This window comes from Polyodon spathula, unplaced genomic scaffold, assembly GCF_017654505.1.
Source record: "Polyodon spathula isolate WHYD16114869_AA unplaced genomic scaffold, ASM1765450v1 scaffolds_1419, whole genome shotgun sequence".
Taxonomy (NCBI): domain Eukaryota; kingdom Metazoa; phylum Chordata; class Actinopteri; order Acipenseriformes; family Polyodontidae; genus Polyodon; species Polyodon spathula.
In genome coordinates, this window is record NW_024472899.1 from 204 (window position 1) to 17,214 (window position 17,011).

General features: G+C 48.1%; 3 protein-coding genes and 4 non-coding genes across 8 annotated transcripts; 1 reads left to right on the forward strand and 6 right to left on the reverse strand.

Annotated features, from left to right (window-relative positions):
- Positions 1-3,193: 3,193 nt before the first annotated feature.
- Positions 3,194-9,544, reverse strand: LOC121309633. The gene is made up of 12 exons (XM_041242662.1): positions 9,490-9,544; positions 8,578-8,799; positions 7,942-8,095; positions 7,541-7,640; positions 7,305-7,408; positions 7,071-7,182; positions 6,351-6,668; positions 5,734-5,845; positions 5,304-5,426; positions 4,753-4,910; positions 4,415-4,511; positions 3,194-3,828 (listed from the first exon to the last, which is right to left on the reverse strand). Exons 2-12 carry the CDS (start codon positions 8,786-8,788, stop codon positions 3,194-3,196), a joined length of 2,124 nt encoding a protein of 707 aa, XP_041098596.1. The 5' UTR covers positions 8,789-8,799; positions 9,490-9,544.
- Positions 9,545-9,730: 186 nt separating this feature from the next.
- Positions 9,731-12,695, forward strand: pole3 (polymerase (DNA directed), epsilon 3 (p17 subunit)). Its single transcript, XM_041242664.1, has 5 exons — positions 9,731-9,897; positions 10,541-10,620; positions 10,997-11,082; positions 11,165-11,283; positions 11,767-12,695. The coding sequence occupies exons 2-5, from the start codon at positions 10,555-10,557 to the stop codon at positions 11,949-11,951; spliced, it is 456 nt and encodes a 151-aa protein (XP_041098598.1). The 5' UTR covers positions 9,731-9,897; positions 10,541-10,554; the 3' UTR covers positions 11,952-12,695.
- Positions 12,696-13,335: 640 nt separating this feature from the next.
- Positions 13,336-16,962, reverse strand: rpl12 (ribosomal protein L12). Of its 2 annotated transcripts, none has more exons than XM_041242683.1 (7): positions 16,808-16,962; positions 15,612-15,685; positions 14,951-15,049; positions 14,403-14,484; positions 14,148-14,234; positions 13,558-13,670; positions 13,336-13,380 (listed from the first exon to the last, which is right to left on the reverse strand). In XM_041242683.1, exons 1-7 carry the CDS (start codon positions 16,842-16,844, stop codon positions 13,375-13,377), a joined length of 498 nt encoding a protein of 165 aa, XP_041098617.1. In that variant the 5' UTR covers positions 16,845-16,962; the 3' UTR covers positions 13,336-13,374. The 2 variants fall into 2 exon arrangements, with proteins under 2 accessions (XP_041098617.1, XP_041098616.1); XM_041242682.1 differs by having other exon boundaries at positions 16,742-16,825.
- On the reverse strand, positions 13,883-14,007 carry LOC121309643. Its single transcript, XR_005948650.1, has one exon. It is a non-coding gene; the product is annotated as a small nucleolar RNA SNORA65 (small nucleolar RNA).
- Positions 14,543-14,667, reverse strand: LOC121309645. Its single transcript, XR_005948652.1, has one exon. It is a non-coding gene; the product is annotated as a small nucleolar RNA SNORA65 (small nucleolar RNA).
- On the reverse strand, positions 15,302-15,426 carry LOC121309644. Its single transcript, XR_005948651.1, has one exon. It is a non-coding gene; the product is annotated as a small nucleolar RNA SNORA65 (small nucleolar RNA).
- On the reverse strand, positions 15,757-15,877 carry LOC121309647. The gene has a single exon (XR_005948653.1). It is a non-coding gene; the product is annotated as a small nucleolar RNA SNORA65 (small nucleolar RNA).
- Positions 16,963-17,011: the final 49 nt, after the last annotated feature.

Consider the following 17,011-nt stretch of genomic DNA (forward strand, 5'->3'; position numbering starts at 1 on the left):
TGCTATAACTGTAGGGCTGGTTGCATGTAACCACCTCCCTGGCCACTATAGACAAACTTCAACAATTTCTAAGACGTTCATCCAGTCAGGAGTTGGCTCATTTCTTCATGCTTTCAACCAGTCCTAAAGCCATCTCTTAATTACATGACAAGTGGAATCTCTTATCCCTGAGACTCCAAATCCTTCCAGAAGAGAACGGCAGTCGTCTCAGTCAGCAGGCATCACAGCCCAGCCTGCAGTTGAATCACTGAATCTGTTGACATGAAACTCAAAATTGGAATACAACTTTAAAACTCAAAATTCAGGGAATTAGGGAAGTCCATAGCACTTGCATCATCTTATAAGTTAAGGATCTCAAGATATCTAGTATAGAAACCTTGACTCGGAAAACTGATATGAGCTTTTATGTGAAGCTTAAATGAAGTTTTCATTGGTACCATGGAACCAGTCTGTGAAACTCATCTGGTTCCAAATTCAAGCTGGGGCTGATGCTGTTTGCATCCACAGCACACAGTTCAGTCAAATACCTAAAGCCTTTATCAAAGGAATGCTCGACAGCATTGATCGCCAGGTCTTCCAAGTAGCACTTTTTAGAACATTTTGTACTTTCCTATACAGTGCATCTGCAAACTGAATTGCAGATCCAAGTGCATTTGTTTCAGCAACTGCTTGAAAAGCGCTCGCAAGATGCTCCATCCAACTCTCTGTGTGAGATTTTTCAGATTCATTATTTTGGGAATTGGACGCAGGCAATTTCCAAGAATTCAATTGCAATGCAATGTTTTAATACGCAGGCTGTACAGGGAATGGAGCCAATAACGTAATACCCATTTTAAGACACATCAACCAAAATTAGATCAAGATTTGCATCTTTTGATGCTGATGCTGTGAAATTAAGGACACATTTTTTTTGTAGGAAGAAAAAAAAAACCACAAAAAAGTCTAGTCGTATGATTTCTGTTTCCAAAGTTTGTTTACGAAAAAAAATGTCATTGCTTTGGAATCTGACTGTGTGCTTTCCAGTAATTTTGTAAAGGACAAGGGTCTAAAGACGGGTGTTTTGCCTACAAGTGACATCCAAAAAAGAAATATTTACCATGGAAGTTCTTTCATGTTTAAAGGTGTATTTGCAGAAATTAGCCTGTCGATTGGTGCACTCTTTATTTCTTAATAGACCCAATCGTGCAATTTTGCTAATTTTAACATTTAACTTTGCAGCCATTTATTTTCATGGGAGCGCATTCTTTAAACAATGTCATCTTTTCATATTCATCACATCTTATAGCTTGCATATAATAACCCAAACCCTCCCCCTTCTAGTGCTAAGCATAGTGAAAGACTGAAGTTGTGGAAAGACAGGGAGCTCAGTAAAAACTGACCCAGAGAGAGGTGGCCCAGAATTTCTAGATTTTCTTTTTAGATTGTTATTTTAGAAAGTGACTTATTTTTAACAGTTTTAAAACGTCAAATAATTCAGTGATCCTTCAATGCGTTTTTCATCCTCCTGGTTGAACAATAATTAAGTGAACTGAAACTGGCATCTTCTAGATGTTCTGTAAATTCAAACTCACTTCTGCCTTTTCAAGAGCGGCGAGGGACTCCTGTGTACCAGACACTACAGCGAGACTGCAGTGAGATCATCGCCAAGCACAGATTCTCTTTCTGTTCACACCCTCCTCTCTTCTCTTTCTGAAGGGCCTGTAGGGCAGCCCTATGCTTGCACAGCATAAGCTGTTGCATGACAAGGTCCTGACGTTCATCACTGATGTATTAATAATGGGGGTGCTTTGTGTTTGTGAAGAAACCGAGCGCCTGGAAACCCAAACAGCGCTCAACACCTCGGAATTACATCTGCCCCCTGGCCATGCGTGCGTGACACACACTGGGCAGCGACTTCACTGCAGCTCGATCCTAGCAAGGCAAACAACCCTGCGCCAGGACTCTCTCATACAAATGATCTAAATGACACAGTGAGCTTTTTGCTGGGAGGCCTCCTCTTTGTTCATGCTGGCAGTTCTCAGTTCAATGAATTGGCACTATGATCCAGTTAAAATCAGCGTGTGATTTGTTACCCTCTGGCTCCTGTTCTGCTATTTTCTGAATCCACTGGATTGATTTCACAGGAGGAATAATTAGCCAGGACTCCCGGCTGAATTCATTATCCGATGGCTTGACAAACAGAAAATGGGCATTTCCAGGACAGCCCATTCAGGGCTCATAATTGCCTAGCTCAGCAGTGACACCTGGTGTGCACAGAGTGGAAAACACTGTTAAAAGACCCCCCCCCCCCCACACACACACACACCCGAAACACTCATATACAAATGACCCTGATACTTTTTTTTCTCTCAATTTTACAGACGTCAAGAAGAATGAAAATGACACCTGGCATTCCCTGTCTCGTGAAGCACACGTCGAAGATGAAGAGAGTGGATCCTCTGAACACTGCCCTGCCAGGCCAGTCTTTACTACCGGGAACCGGGGGCACTGTTTGTTTTCTGAGGGGACTGTGGGGAGGGGAGTGGAGTCTGTGGGGAGGGCGACACCAACCTCCCCTCCCCCGTGGGGAGGAGGGTCCAGTCTGTGGACACCAGGGGTGGGGACACCCCTGTGGGGGACGGAACCTGCCACCCCCGAGGGGTGGGGGCTGGGGGAGGGGGTTGGGGCTGTGGGGAGGACGGAGGGGGTGGAGGCCCCCGACCACCCCTCCCCCAAGTCTGCGGTTGGAGGGGTGGGGGGCTGTGGGGAGGGGGTTGGAGTCTGCGGTTGGAGGGGTCCCCACCCCCGACACCCCTCCCCCAACCTCAGACGGGGGTCCCCACCCCCGACACCCTGTGGTTGGAGGGGTGGGGGCTGTGGGGAGGGGGTTGGAACCTGTGGTTGGAGGGGTGGGGGCTGTGGGGAGGAGACGCCTGCGGTTGGAGGGGTGACCCCTGTGGGGAGGGGGCAACCTCTGTGGTTGGGGAGGGGGTTGACGCCAACCTGTGGGGGCCCGGGGAGGGGGTCCAGTCCAACCTCAGAGGGGGTGGGGGCTGTGGGGACACCCCTCCCCCCACCTCTGACACCAACCTCCCCACCCCCGACACCCCTCCTCCCACGGTGGAGGGTGGTGGGGGCCTCCCCACCCCCGACACCCCTCCTCCACGTGGTTGGAGACACCAACCTCCCCACCCCTGACACCCCTCCTCCCACGTCAGGCACCAACCTCCCCCCCCTGGGGGGCTGTGGGGAACCTCAGAGTCTGCGCCCCTGGTGGGGGTGGGGGGAGGGGGTTGGAGTCCGGTTGGAGGAGGGGGTGGCACCCTCCCCCAACCTCAGACGTTGGACCTCCCCACCCCCGACTGTCCCACGGAGGGGGTCCCCACCCCCCCGACACCCCTCCCCCAACTGTGGGACACCAACCTGGAGTCCCCCGACACCCCTCCCCCAACCTGGGGCCTCTACCCCCAGGAGGGTGCACTCCTCCCACGTCAGGGGTGGGGGCCCCACCCCCGAGGGGGTCCCCCAAACCAGTCTGTGGTTGTAGGGTTAGAGGCTGTTGGCAGTGGGGCCGGGTCTGTTGGGAGGGGGGTGGGGTCTGTGTGGAGGGGGGTGGCTTTGGGAGTAGCTCCTCTGCCTTGTCCTGCTCAGATCTTGGGGTGCAGGGGGGTGCTGACGGCGTCTCCTCCTCAATGCTTGACTCCAGCTCGGCCCGCGCAGCCTCCTGCTCCCCTCTCTCTCCCTCTGTCTCAGTCTGTTTCTCAGTCTCTGCCTCTCTTCCCGTCGCGTTTTCCTGTGGCATTTGTGAACCGGTGAGGACTCCACTCCCTGGGGTTTCCTCCACAAAGCCTTTGGGGGAGAAGAAGAAGTAAAGGGTTCAAACTACGTGTTCCTAAACTAATCATTAAGAAACAGTTACCTGTAACCCAGCCCCGCCCCCATGAGTCCTCACAAACTAAGCAAGCAATATTACAAATAATGAGGCTTTAACACCACCACTGCTGTTTGATATCACTCTGTTATTATCCTATGTGTGCTCTCACCCCTTACTGTGGTATACTGTCCAATAGCAAAGGCACAGCAGTGCAATAGTGTAGTGCAGTGTTATAAGCATAGGTTAAGCATATGCAAGCAGGGTATCTAATGTAAAGGTAGATTACAAGGTAAACTATTATAAATGCACGGTGAACAGTATGTACATTGCTGTGTAAATCTAACACAGTAAAACATTCACCTGGGACACCAATTATTCTGCTGATCAGCACTAGCATGATTGCTGTATATTCAACAGTAGCACTGTGCGTGAGCCTCCAGGCTGGGCTATGCCCTTACAGCAATGTGCCTGCACTGCGATTGCAGTATTGTTCATGCTGGCAGTTCTCAGTTCAATGAATTGGCACTATGATCCAGTTGAAATCAGCTTGTGATTAGTTACCCTCTGGCTCCTGTTCTGCTGTTTTCTGAATCCACTGGATTGATTTCACAGGAGGAATAATTACCCAGGACTCCCGGCTGAATTCACTATCCGAAGGCTTGACAAACAGAGAAAGAAAACAAACACGTTTCTGACTGCTACACACCACAAAACGATTGTTGCACTGACGACTATCATATAACATGCATTTAAAAAAGAATTCACTACTTTTGAACTGTTCTGTGAACAGGATGACATCTGCAGGCAGGACTTTTCACAAATTTGTCACAGTGATACATTTCATGTACCTGAATTTCAGTTTGTCAACTTGGCAAGCTGCTAAAATGTGCGAGACTCACCGTGCACATTGCATGCTGCAGTAGCTGTGCAGCGCTGTGAGAGGACAGGCCTCTGCTGGCCACTGAGTCAGGGAGGTGGGTGGCCTGTGCTGTGGAGCCCTCCACATCGTAGCTGGAGCGGCGCGAGGCCCAGGCTGAGCAGGAAGGGAGAGCAGGACCTGCGATCGGAGACAGCAGAGGAGGGAATAAATCACAGGAAAGCGTGGTTACTTACTGCAGCAAAAAACGGCTTACCGCGCCGAAGCAGAGCAAATGCATTGCACAATAAGCATGGGAGAGCTGCTAAATGACTGTGCAGAAAGACCATGGTTAGCTGCAGTAGTCACACCATCCTGCTTGATTTTACAATAACTGAAACACCTTGTTTTCCAATGCCGTTGCATGATATTCTTCTTCCATCGTTGAGGAGTCGTTGGTGTACCCATGATTTTCTGAAAGCAGACCTTGCTGCTGTGTGTGTGTGTGTGTGACCATGCAGTGTGCTGATCAGTGTGCTCAATGGCACACAGCACACCTGGATGTTTCCGTCTATACTCCCACACTGCACTTACCGATTTCCAGGATAGGCAGCTGGCCGGCACGGATGTTCTCCGTTGTGTCTCTTGAGGTCGAATAAATCCTGAAATTCACCCAGGGGTCAAGAGTCTGGCTCAGCTGTCTGTTGGACTTTGGCCCTGAAGAGGAACACATCCCTATATTAGCACAACTGTTGTTTGTAGAGCTGTGAGTAAATTATATATTAAAACTTACAAAACTGCCTTCTTCCACATTATCTGATCGTGAAGTGAAGGGGTTTATCTGACTACCTTATGAAGAGTTTTATGAAACATGTATGAATGACACATATCCTTACCTTCGTCAAACAGTTTGTGCACTGACTCCCAGTCACAAAACAAACGTGTCAAGACACGAGGTGAGAGCTAAAGTCTGTCTGACAGGCTGAAACCTATTATACTGAACCTCAGCATTTAGAGGCCGTACCTGTGGTTTTGGTTTTGCCCCGAGACGTAGACATAAGGTACCTCCTCCAGAGGAGGGGCTGCCTCCCCAGGCTCTCCCAGTCAATCTTGTCCTTCCCTGGTGAGTCTGTGGACTGCAAAAAGACAGAACCGGAAATACACTCACACGCTGAAATGAAAGACTGGACCCAGGAGGTGTGCACTGGGAGAGTGGTGAGAGATCAGCAACAGTGAAATAATGCGATACCCAGATCTTAAAGCAAAAGAGATTCTGGAAAACTAAATCCAATGAAATCAGACCTTCCAAATCACTTAAAAAAACAAAAGTGATTTGATCAAACCAGGCAGTAAATGGACTTAATGGATGGTAAATAAAAGTTTGTGGTTGCTCTCTGTTTTATTGAAGGGGTGGGAAATGGGCATCCAAATCTGAAAGAAAACTTTGAACTGCACCAGTATCAAAATAAAAAAAAATTGCATGCATAATTATAGTTCCTGTAATTGGTGCTTTCCTCTGATTGCCATCCAAATTTGTGAAGATGGTGATGAGGATCACTCTAATAAACCTGCTAACTGGTCCTGGTTTTCCTGAGGGGCCTTGCTCTTCGTTTCACCTCTACTCAGTAAAGGGGTTCCTACCTTGTCATCGAGCCTGTATTGGAAGCCCCCCGGCCCCTGTCCAGATCTCCCCTCCAGGCTCTGCTTTCTCCCCCTCGCACTGTGCAGCACCACGCCCCTGTTGTGAAGGAGCAGCTCCTCCCCGTGTTGCTGTTCGGACCGGGCTGCTCTATTCTCCCCCGGGGGGCGGTTCTGATCGGGTTGGGGCTCCCCTGCGTCAGCCTGTGCGACATCTGAGCCCTGTTCAGTGTGGCCTGCCTGGATCGATTGCTTTGCCATCTTCCTGTCCCCAGTCGACAGAGATACAGAGCGTGACAGTTTGAAAGGTTTCTTTCTCTTCTAAAAAAATAAATAAATAAAAAATCAAAACACTGTAAATGACAATTTACAGGGAGGCTGCAAAAGGAGGCAGGAGACCACACAACTAGTCAATTCATTGCAGAAGATGTTCCAATCAAGCACTGCTATTGGGAGATGCGTTGAATAGCGCATTCAGCCCTTGGTGGTCTATATAGTGTTCTGTGAAGACATCAATCTCTCAGCCCATTCAACAGGAACACTATCACCTATCTAACGGCCAGGAGGTTTGTTACTCAAACTCTGCATGGTTTTTCCAACGGTGCAAACATTTTCCTTCCCCACAATGTGTAATAAACGTCCACCGAATGCACTACTTGGTGCTAGGGCTTGAGAAGAAGAGGATCGCTGTTTGTTAGAAATACACCACGTTTGTACACCCACCATTATGTGAGCCTTGTCTGTCTGGGAGGGCGGGAGGCTGTAGATCAGCTCACTGATACAGATTCTCTCAGATTTTCCACTGAGGAGAAGGGCAGGCTTGCTGTTAGTTTGCCTGCAAGGAAACACAGTGCACAGTGGAACACTGTGGTATGCTGGACTTCCTTCTGGTACTAGCTGGCTGATCAAAGCAACATGAAAGAAAATAAAGAATTGCACTGAACTGTACACTATTACCTGGGCTGCTTGATCCTCTGTGAGCTGCGTTGTGGGTTGGGGACCCAGATCACAATGGAATCTGTCCGATTGGAGTCCCTTGGAGATGATTGGGATTGCCTGAGCTGGAAAACCAAAAAAAAAAAAAAAAAAAAAAAAAACCACAAGACAGGAGATCAGCACCACCAATCTTTACCTCAAAAACACTAGACTTTCCTCTGTGTGTGCGTGAGTCTCAACAGAGTTCTGAGCCTGACCTTTTTGTAGAAGGGGTCTGGACTGAAGCCCCTCTCGCTCATCAGCAGGGTCCGAGGAGCTCTGGGAGAGTTCCTCCCTGGGAAATGCAGGACCTCGCTGCTGCAGCAGGGAGAATCACAAAGACAAGTGTGAGCGTTCATAACGCTGAACAAAAGGACTGGGATGCAACTCAGTTCCCACACCACAGCCCAGCTCTCTAACCACTGAGCTACTGAAACCCACTGATCTCCCCACTGCTGAGCTACTCAAATCCTGTCCACACTGCAGCATACCATTTCAATGACTCATCTGACTTACACTTCCACACTGAGCCCTGCACTGTAATCAACCCGACCCTGAATACCGGTTTCCCCGTACTCTAAACCCACAACTCATCCTGTAAGCCTGTGCAGAGGCTCACCTCTCAGTCATGCTGCACTCCTTCACATGGGCGGCTGTCAGGTAAGATGGTTCGGAGCTATTGAAGGTTCTGGGAAAGGGTCCTGGATCTGTGCCATCCAGGTCCTCATCATACCAGCTGGGAATGTTCTGGATCTTTAGTGTCGGCAATCCGTCTGGATAACACAGAGCCAAACGATCATGTCAATAACTTAATGACCCGACCGAGGTCTTGTTGTAAGCGACTCTGCAGCAGCAGCTGTGATGCATAGCTCACCCCCCAGTCTCTGTAAGTCGCTTTGGATAAAAGCCTCTGCTGAATGACAACAATAATAACTTATGTGATTACAATGTCCTGTAAGTGCCCATCGCATTAAAGTGTACTTTTCACAAAACATCAACAAAATGAACAGGAAAACGAGGGAAAAGATTCAGCAGTCACTTGCTGCGATGTTGCTTTAGTTCTCAAGGGCCAGTAAGCATGTACGCTTTTTTAAATTACAGAAATAGTTTCCCAAATCTCACCCTTACATTTTACACATCATTGGGATGAATTGTCCTTGGCACCTCTGACAAGCCTGCTTCCAGACCGAACAGAAACAGACAGAGCCGAACAATCTGATCCGGTCTCACGGAACAGCGCTGTGATTAAGCTTACCTTCCTGGGGCTGCTCTGGGGGTTCGGCCCTCGCCGTGGTGTATCGCGGGACCCCCCTGGCACAGCGCAGGTGCGCCTCCCAGCAGAGGGGGTGCTGGCACATGATCCGACAGCAGCAGGTCTCGTCCAGGACCACGCTGGCCGGCGGGCTGTGGAGCGCGCACTGTCCGGGGCAGACGTGTCCAGCCTTTTTGGCTAAAACTTGAGCCATGTCGACGATTTCTAAATCATAAAAAAAAACAAAAAAATATTTTTAACCAGACTGAAGCGTGTGTGTGTGCTTATCACCGGTCAACATGTTTCATGTATGTACTGCAACCGCACACAAAATAAACCTTTGTGCATTCAGCACTGCTTCCACTAAAAACAAACCAGCCTTCACCTCAGAGGAGAGAGAATGGCGCATATATGGCTCAAGGGCTATCATTTCCCTTATAAAAGGGTATTGGTGTACATTTTACATTTAATCACGCTTTATTTCCTCATGCATAATCTAAAGTCACCGTGCTTCTCCGTGGTTTAGCACGGGTTTTACCACAGCTCCAATGACTTTACATCCGTGTCTATGGGGGTTCTGTTTACCGCAGGAAACCTTTATATAAAGTTTTGAGATGCCAGCCCTCATCTCCTGAGAACGGGCACGCCCGGGCCAGCCACACTGTGGACTGTAACGGACAAATAAACAACCCTTCCAGAACTATAAACAATGGTAACATCGCAATAAAGTACAATAAAAAAACTGCATTATTAAACGATTAAATAATAATAATAATAATAATAATAATAATAATAATAATAATAATAATAATAATAATAATAATAATAATGGCATACAGATTATAATACCCATCCAGTAGAAGGGTTTACGCTTGCAAACAAATAAAGAAATACTTAAATAAATAGTTATTCTACTTTTGCGCGGATCCAGAGCGCAGGACCTCTCTGCGGAGGCGTCTCGCGTTGCCAGGCAACGGGACGCTTTGACTATTCGCAGTGCGAACTGGGAAACGTGTCGCGTCAGAGAAAATAATGTAACATTGAAAAAAAAAAAAAAAAAAAAAAAAACAAACAAAAAAAATGGATTTTATCAACACATCAGAAACAAAGTTAAAAGACCACATGAAATAATTAATGTAGCGACCCGGCGGTTGCGAGAGTTTGGCGGGGAGGTTGGAGGTGAAGGGGTGAAAGGTTAGCGCTGTGTTTGACGCGCCCGGTTGAAAACAGAACCGAGGAGTCGAACCGCAATCAGTATTAATATCAGGACAAGAACCGGACCGGAGGAAAGACACGCAGACTAGGAAAGGATTGGAAACAGAGGTAGGGTGGTCAAACAAAACGCAACATAAAATGAAGTTTAAAAACACAGAGGCGGCCACACGTGGGGCTTAAACAGCTGGAGGCGGTTCTGCCCCGGATCACAGGCCGGTTCTGGTACTGGCTGTCAGCGCTGCGTGCCGTGCCCTCGTTGGTTTTGGGTGTTATTTGTTTTAGTTTGTGAGTACCGAGCGCAGCCCTCGGTTAACAGATCCCGTGTAAGATTTTGAACAATGCCCGTGTTCGTGGTGCGCAGTGCCCCTGCACCGCCTCGTTAGGGGCTCGACCCGCGCCTCCTGCTTAATAACACGGCAGAAGAAATGTTACATTATTCGGGGTACCGCGGCCTGTAATCGCACAAAGGTCAAGAGCCACGAACGAGAACGTCACCTCAGAGACGTGCTTCTGAAGCCTCCCTCTTCCCCAGTGCTGGAGGAGAGAGGGAGTGGGGAAGGGTAGGGTAACGGACCCATTGATACCCCCCTCCAGATGGTGTTTTATATTCATTGCACATTATACCAGACTCTCTTATAATGACTTGGAAACAAAAGGATATATATAGTATTCATTTATACTGTGTCAATAAATTGCCTTATGAGTGCCTGAAAGAGGAAGCGTTTGTAACGCCTCCTGCGTTTCTCTTCAGAACCCGGGACGAAGATGGCAGAGAGACCAGAGGACTTGAATCTTCCGAACGCGGTCATCACCCGCATCATCAAGGAGGCTGTGAGTGTCCGCAGGGTGTGATCACAGGGGCTCGCATGCCGAGGGGTGACGGAAACCAGCCTCTCCCTGCACAGCAGTCTGAGCAGACTGCAGTGCTGTGAGATTACCGGAGGATTGTACGGGTTTTCTACAGGTGCATTAACCCAGCTCGTTTCAGCAGCGCCTCCTAAAATGAAATCTGTACGATTCTGCAGGATGGGAATAAGACTCCTGTTGCATAGCAGTTTGATCCATTCCTGGTTTTACTGTGAGTTAAATCAGACTCCCATTGCAAGTGCTGTGCTAATTTCCACCCTTAGATTGTTTGCTGGGTGCTCTGAATGGGTTAGCAGTGGTGTTGCAGTCTGATTATTTTTGTGTCTTCTCTCCCTCCCAGCTCCCTGATGGAGTGAATGTCTCTAAAGAAGCTCGCAGTGCCATCTCACGAGCAGCCAGTGTGTTTGTGCTCTACGCCACATCCTGGTAAGGACACCTCATCTTTTTTGCGTCTCTCTTGGTATGTGTGTGTGTTTGTAACTCCTGGCGCATTTTCATTTGATTCCAGTGCAAATAACTTTGCGATGAAGGGGAAGAGGAAGACTCTGAATGCAGGGGACGTGCTGTCAGCCATGGAGGAGATGGAGTTCCAGCGCTTCGTCCCGCTGCTGAAAGACTCGCTCGAGGGTGAGAGCGCTGTGTGCGAGACAGGGACAGCGAGAGTCCTATTGCATAGCAGGGGCTGAGCCAATCCTGGTTTTACTACGAGCTTTGGAGCTCAGAGTTAGGCTTTGTCTCTTCTCAAAGCTGTATTACATTGTGCTATAATCAACTGTTACCAACATTCCACAACTGTTTAATTGCCATCTCAAAAGTGATCCCGGGAGATTACCATAGGATCTATTAATGATGTTGACAGTGGATCAGTGTGACCCCACGGGAAAGGTATCTACTTCATATTACATCTATAGCAAACAAATCCACACATCCACTGATGAAGGCATTACCTGAAACCTGCTTCTACTTGCAGGTAGAAGGGGTGTTGTTTAAATAGTTTTAACATCAGAATTAGTTTTTTTGGTTTGGTGTCTGAAATTTACAAATGGGGGGGAAAAAAGAGAAATTATATATATATATATATTATTTTTTTTTTTTTTTTTTACTTTTCAGCTTACAAAAAGGGTCAGAAGGGCAAGAAGGAGGCGTCTGAGCAGAAGCGCAAAGAGAAAGACAAGAAAACAGACTCGGAGGATAACGACAAGAGCCGCGAAGAAGAGAATGAGGAAGAAGAGGAGAGGATGGAGGAGGAGGAAACAAAGGAGGGAGAGAACGAGGAAGAGGAGGCGGAGAACTGAGCAAGGAGGGAGGGGAGGGGAGGGGAGGGGGTGACACAGCTGTATATATTGGATAAGGCTCACCCAAGTTGTTTTGTGGAAATAAGAGCCTTTTAAGTTGTTATTGTTAACCTTTCATCCCAGTAGTCGGTGACACCTGCTGGTCAGATACAGTACTCCCTCTATGGTGCTGATTGAATTGAAATAAACTGCAATGTCCAGGGCAGCGAATTACTATCCCATCCACACTGCCTTAATACAGCATGATCAGCATGCAGCAAAACCACCTGAGTCTAATGAGTGTGAATTACACAGGTAGTGGATGTGGTAGTGCTGTTAACCTGTCCTAATAATGAGGGAGCACTGTATTATAATTACAGCTATTAATCTCCACTCCCCCCATGAGCACTCCTTGGATCACTTTCATTAACCACGCTGCAGTCGCAGTGTTCTGGTTCTTGAGAAGGAGAAAGGGTGAAGTCTCTCTAATAGCAGGTACTGGCATACTGACTTGTGCCAGGAAACACCAATCTGCAAATTCAGACTGCCCTTCAGATAATACCAGCTTTATTAATATTTAGAGGATTCCCTTCAAACTTGGATGAGGTGAACTAAATGATGTAGTGCTGTAGCGCTACAGAACTCAGGCTTGGAATAGACTTTAATAGATGTTATTTAGTTTGGATTGACAAATCCAAGGGTTGTTATGCACTTATCCATGTGCAAACTGATCAAAATATTTTGTATTAAACTTTTTTTTATATAGTTAAGCTAGCAGTGTGATTTCTTTCCAGGATGACACTAGCAGTGTGGAGTGCAGTACTGGATCAGGTGCAGGTGAGTGGTGGATAACACCTGCCAGTACTGTGAGCAGAGCACAGCGTTAGAACAAGGCACTAATGCCTCTGGGGTGTGGCTGGCTAATAAATAATGTAATAGCTGAAACCACTTCATTAGCAGAACACAGCCCGAACAGGTCACACGTACGCTTTTTGAATTTTGTTATTGAAATACAAAATTGAGCAACCAGTCTCTTTCCAGTTAAGAAATCTACAACCACTATCTTTGAAACTTGCCAATAACAGCATTGTCTCCACAGCAGAGGCACCTCCCATCCACCTAGCAGATTTTAAAATTAATATTTTTTTGGCCAAGCAAAACAGTTTAAAACTAACAGACCATGATGGAAAAGGAATGTGGCCCTTCCCATTACACTGAGTAATTAGAGGCTCGATCAGAGACACGAGGAATACGAATGCCATTTGTGGTTATGTAGACAGTTAATAAAAAAAAAATTACGGTCAAGCCATTGGTGCATGAAAGACACACCCACAAAACACCCACTCCTGAACTGGTAACCCCAATACAGTTCTGACCACAGAAACACAGAGGCAAAGACTGGTTTGAAAGAACTTATTTATTTTTCATTTGATTTGCAGCAGTCTTAGTCCTGGAACAGAAGAATGAAAAGTTGCAAGTCAGTCACACAGTAGACACCAAGCTGTGAAATGCACACACACTACAATTCGGAGATGGAACAGGGGACACGAGCGTTTTAGGGAATGGAATGTATATTCTATGAACACGACAGCGCCGGTCAGATCTGTGACAAATTAACCCAACTCACCGCAGGGCATTCCACTTTGCCGCTGTTGATGTCATCGATGACATCATGGGGAGGGCGCCCATCGATGGTGCAGCCCACAGACTGAGCTGTTCCCAGGATCTCCTTGATGGTTCCTGGGGGGGGGGGGGAAGAGCAGGAGACAAGGTTCAGACCAAGCCTTTTAAAAAAAAAATGACATCTTTATAAGTATGCTCCCTACTGCAATTCCAGATTTAAAAATGCAGAATTTGTTAATGAGACAAATTGCTATGCACCACTACATTCATGTATTAAACCAACGAATTTAATACAAGGTACAAGACTAGCCCAGGACATGCAGATTAATATTTGTTCCAGGTCTTTCGGCACAGAGCTGCCCATGGGTCAGGGCAGCCCTGCTTCCTAGAGCTGGGGTCACTCTCAGCCACCACTGGACTATACCAGTCACAGACAGACAGGCAGAGTGGCGGGTGGCTTGAGAAGATGGATTAGTATTGAAGTGGATATAGAATCACTCTTCCATGGAACGATAATGCAGGAAGAGCGCTTCATTCTAAAATCAAACCTGTGAACCGGAGCCATTAGCCTGCGAAACACAGGGTTAGTCTTACCAGAGAGCTCGCGGGCAATGGAGCGTGGCCTCATCTGGCGGGCGACAGCCACAATCTCATCAAACGTGACGCTGCCACTGTGTTTAACTGGAAAGGGAAGGGAAACCAGTTAGCTCAAGTTGCTGGTCCAGAGGGGGAACACGAAGCATTTGCCCCACCCCAACCTCTGTCTATGACAGGAGGACTCCTCCCAGCCCAGGCGTGCAATGCCAGTGCCCCCAGTGATCACCGCAATGAGAAGAGGAGCAAACTCACTGTTCTTCACTTTCTTCCTGTCACGTGGCGGCTCCTTCAGTGCCTTGATGATCAGAGCAGAGGCAGAGGGGACGACCTCAATCTGAAACAGAGATAGGACGGTCACCCCTGAAGAAACTCCCAACATCCTGCCTAGTGAGGCGTGTTCCAGGTCTTTCGGCACAGAGCTGCCCATGGGTCAGAGCAGCCCTGCTTCCTAGAGCTGGGGTCACTCTCAGCCACCACTGGACTATACCAGTCACAGACAGACAGGCAGAGTGGCGGGTGGCTGTAAGAGGGGACCGATATCAAAACAAGCTGGACATCCAGGTCAGGAAGGGAACAAGGACTTAAGCAAGACAAAATTATGAGAATGGGGAGTAACACAGGTCACCCCCCATCCATCTATCCATCTATCTATGGGAAGGAAGGAGGGGGGGGGGGGAACGACTAAAAATTGAGACAGTCATGAATATGAACGATCATATGCGAGGCAGAAAGGCACAGGACGCAGTGAAGCACAAAAGCAAGTCCTGCGTGCCAGACAGCAGGGGAAGAGGATTCTGTACCTGCGCCTGCCTGTTCTGGATGGTCAGCTTGACGGTGATTCTCAGACCCTTCCAGTCGCCGGTTGCCTTGGCGATGTCGTCACCCACTTTCTTGGGAGACTGCAGGAGAAAGAAGTCTGTTAGAACGGCACTGCGGAACAGTGGATAGGAGCCCAAACTCAGAGCCAGAGGGCAATGCCGCCTGTACCAGCTCTAAAATCGCATGCTGATAGAGCAATTACATTTCTAGACATTTAGAAATTGGGTCCCAACAATGCATTTTACTACAATATGCTAAAATACACAACAGCGATGGTAAAAACACACATTCCTGTTCCTAGCATGTGGGAGCTACACGCGTGTGCGCTACATACGTGTTCCAGTTCTTTCGGCACAGAGCTGCCCATGGGTCAGGGCAGCCCTGCTTCCTAGAGCTGGGGTCACTCTCAGCCACCACTGGACTACACCAGTCACAGACAGACAGGCAGAGTGGCGGGGGGCTAGTGGATTGAACCAAGACATTATAGTCGTCCTCGGTTCAGGATGAAAGCAACCTTGGGTTACAGTGAACTTCATAGATTAAACCAATACACAGAAACCTGAGCTTTCAGTTTAAGAGTTACACAGCAGACAGTCTGGAGAGGGCACGCCCCGCCCCTCTTAAAAAGCCAGGGATACTTACCAGACCCAGGGGCCCGATTTTGGGGGCCAGAGCAGAAGTGGCACCAACTTCTCCTCCTGTGCATCTCATGTACACTGCAGAAAAACGGGACGGATTTTAGCAAGCACTCCAAAACCTGCACAACCCCCCACTTCCACCTCGTTAAGAATGACCCAGGCCTTCCGGCACACAGCTGTCCACTGTTCAGGGCAGCCCTGCTTCCTAGAGCTGGGGTCACTCTCGGCCACCACTGGACTATACCAGGTACAGACAGGCACAGTGGCGGGTGGCTGTTGGGGCACTGTCCAGCGATACAGGCATGCTGGGTATTAGGCAGTCAGCTTTGAAGGTTTACAGCAGGCAAAGGCAGTATGGATAATCTTCAGCGTAAGACTGATTGCAGTGGCTACACTGCTTATGCAAACGCGACCTTTGTGCCAGTCGGGATAAAAATTACTTTGCAAGCACTAAATAGTGTTAAACGTTATTTAAAAGTATTCCTTCAACATGGTTTTGATGGCGCGGCTTGGTTTACAGTAAAAAAAACTCAATAGCAAGGCATTACCCTCCGGCTTCCAGACTAATACAATAAATCACGTGTGTAAAATTAAGCATGTTTGTTTTTCAAACCAAAATATGACTTAGTATAAATTGATAGTAGAATTACTACTAAATTACACGAAGTAACATCGCTGTAGTGATCTGGGACGCCTGAAAACAAAGCCACGTGTTTCACTGACCCCAATACCCTAATGGCAGCGCAACAGAAGCGGTAACACCGCCGGTCTCCCTGGCAAGCGCCAACGCAACATTACATTCAGATTAACCAGGCAACACACACGTGGTTTTATAACACGGTAACACAAATCAGTGCGATTACTGAACCCCGGGTGTGAGGGGGGAGAGACCGGGGGTGATCAAGACACACACACGCTGGTAATGGCTACTTCAGGACAGGCTTTCAGCGAGGCCTGGCTTAGAGTTCCCTTACCGCAGAGCTGCATTGAAAAATACAACCGTGTGCTTTCAAAATATATCAACTTACAATTAAACAAAAAAAGACAGTGAAAGACAGTCTCGCCACCTCACCTGGCTGCTCAGTGTGTATTGTGTTCGCAAGCCAGCGCAGCTGCACCCAGACTCATATTTACCCGGGATATCTCTCTGTGTACGCGACTCATTTACCCGGGACATCTCTCCCTCTCACACACACGTACCAACTTTAATTTCGCTGGGGTCGAATTTGGGAGGCATGGTGGAGAGTTGTGACCGCGGTTCGGTTCTGCTGACTTCGGTGTTGGTGTCGGATGAACCCGGATTCGGGACGACCGAGAGATTGTTGCACCTTCACCGGAGACCGTGAAAGAGAAAGAGAGCGCCGGGCGGCTCTGCGCTCGCTTAAATAGAGCCGAAGATATCGC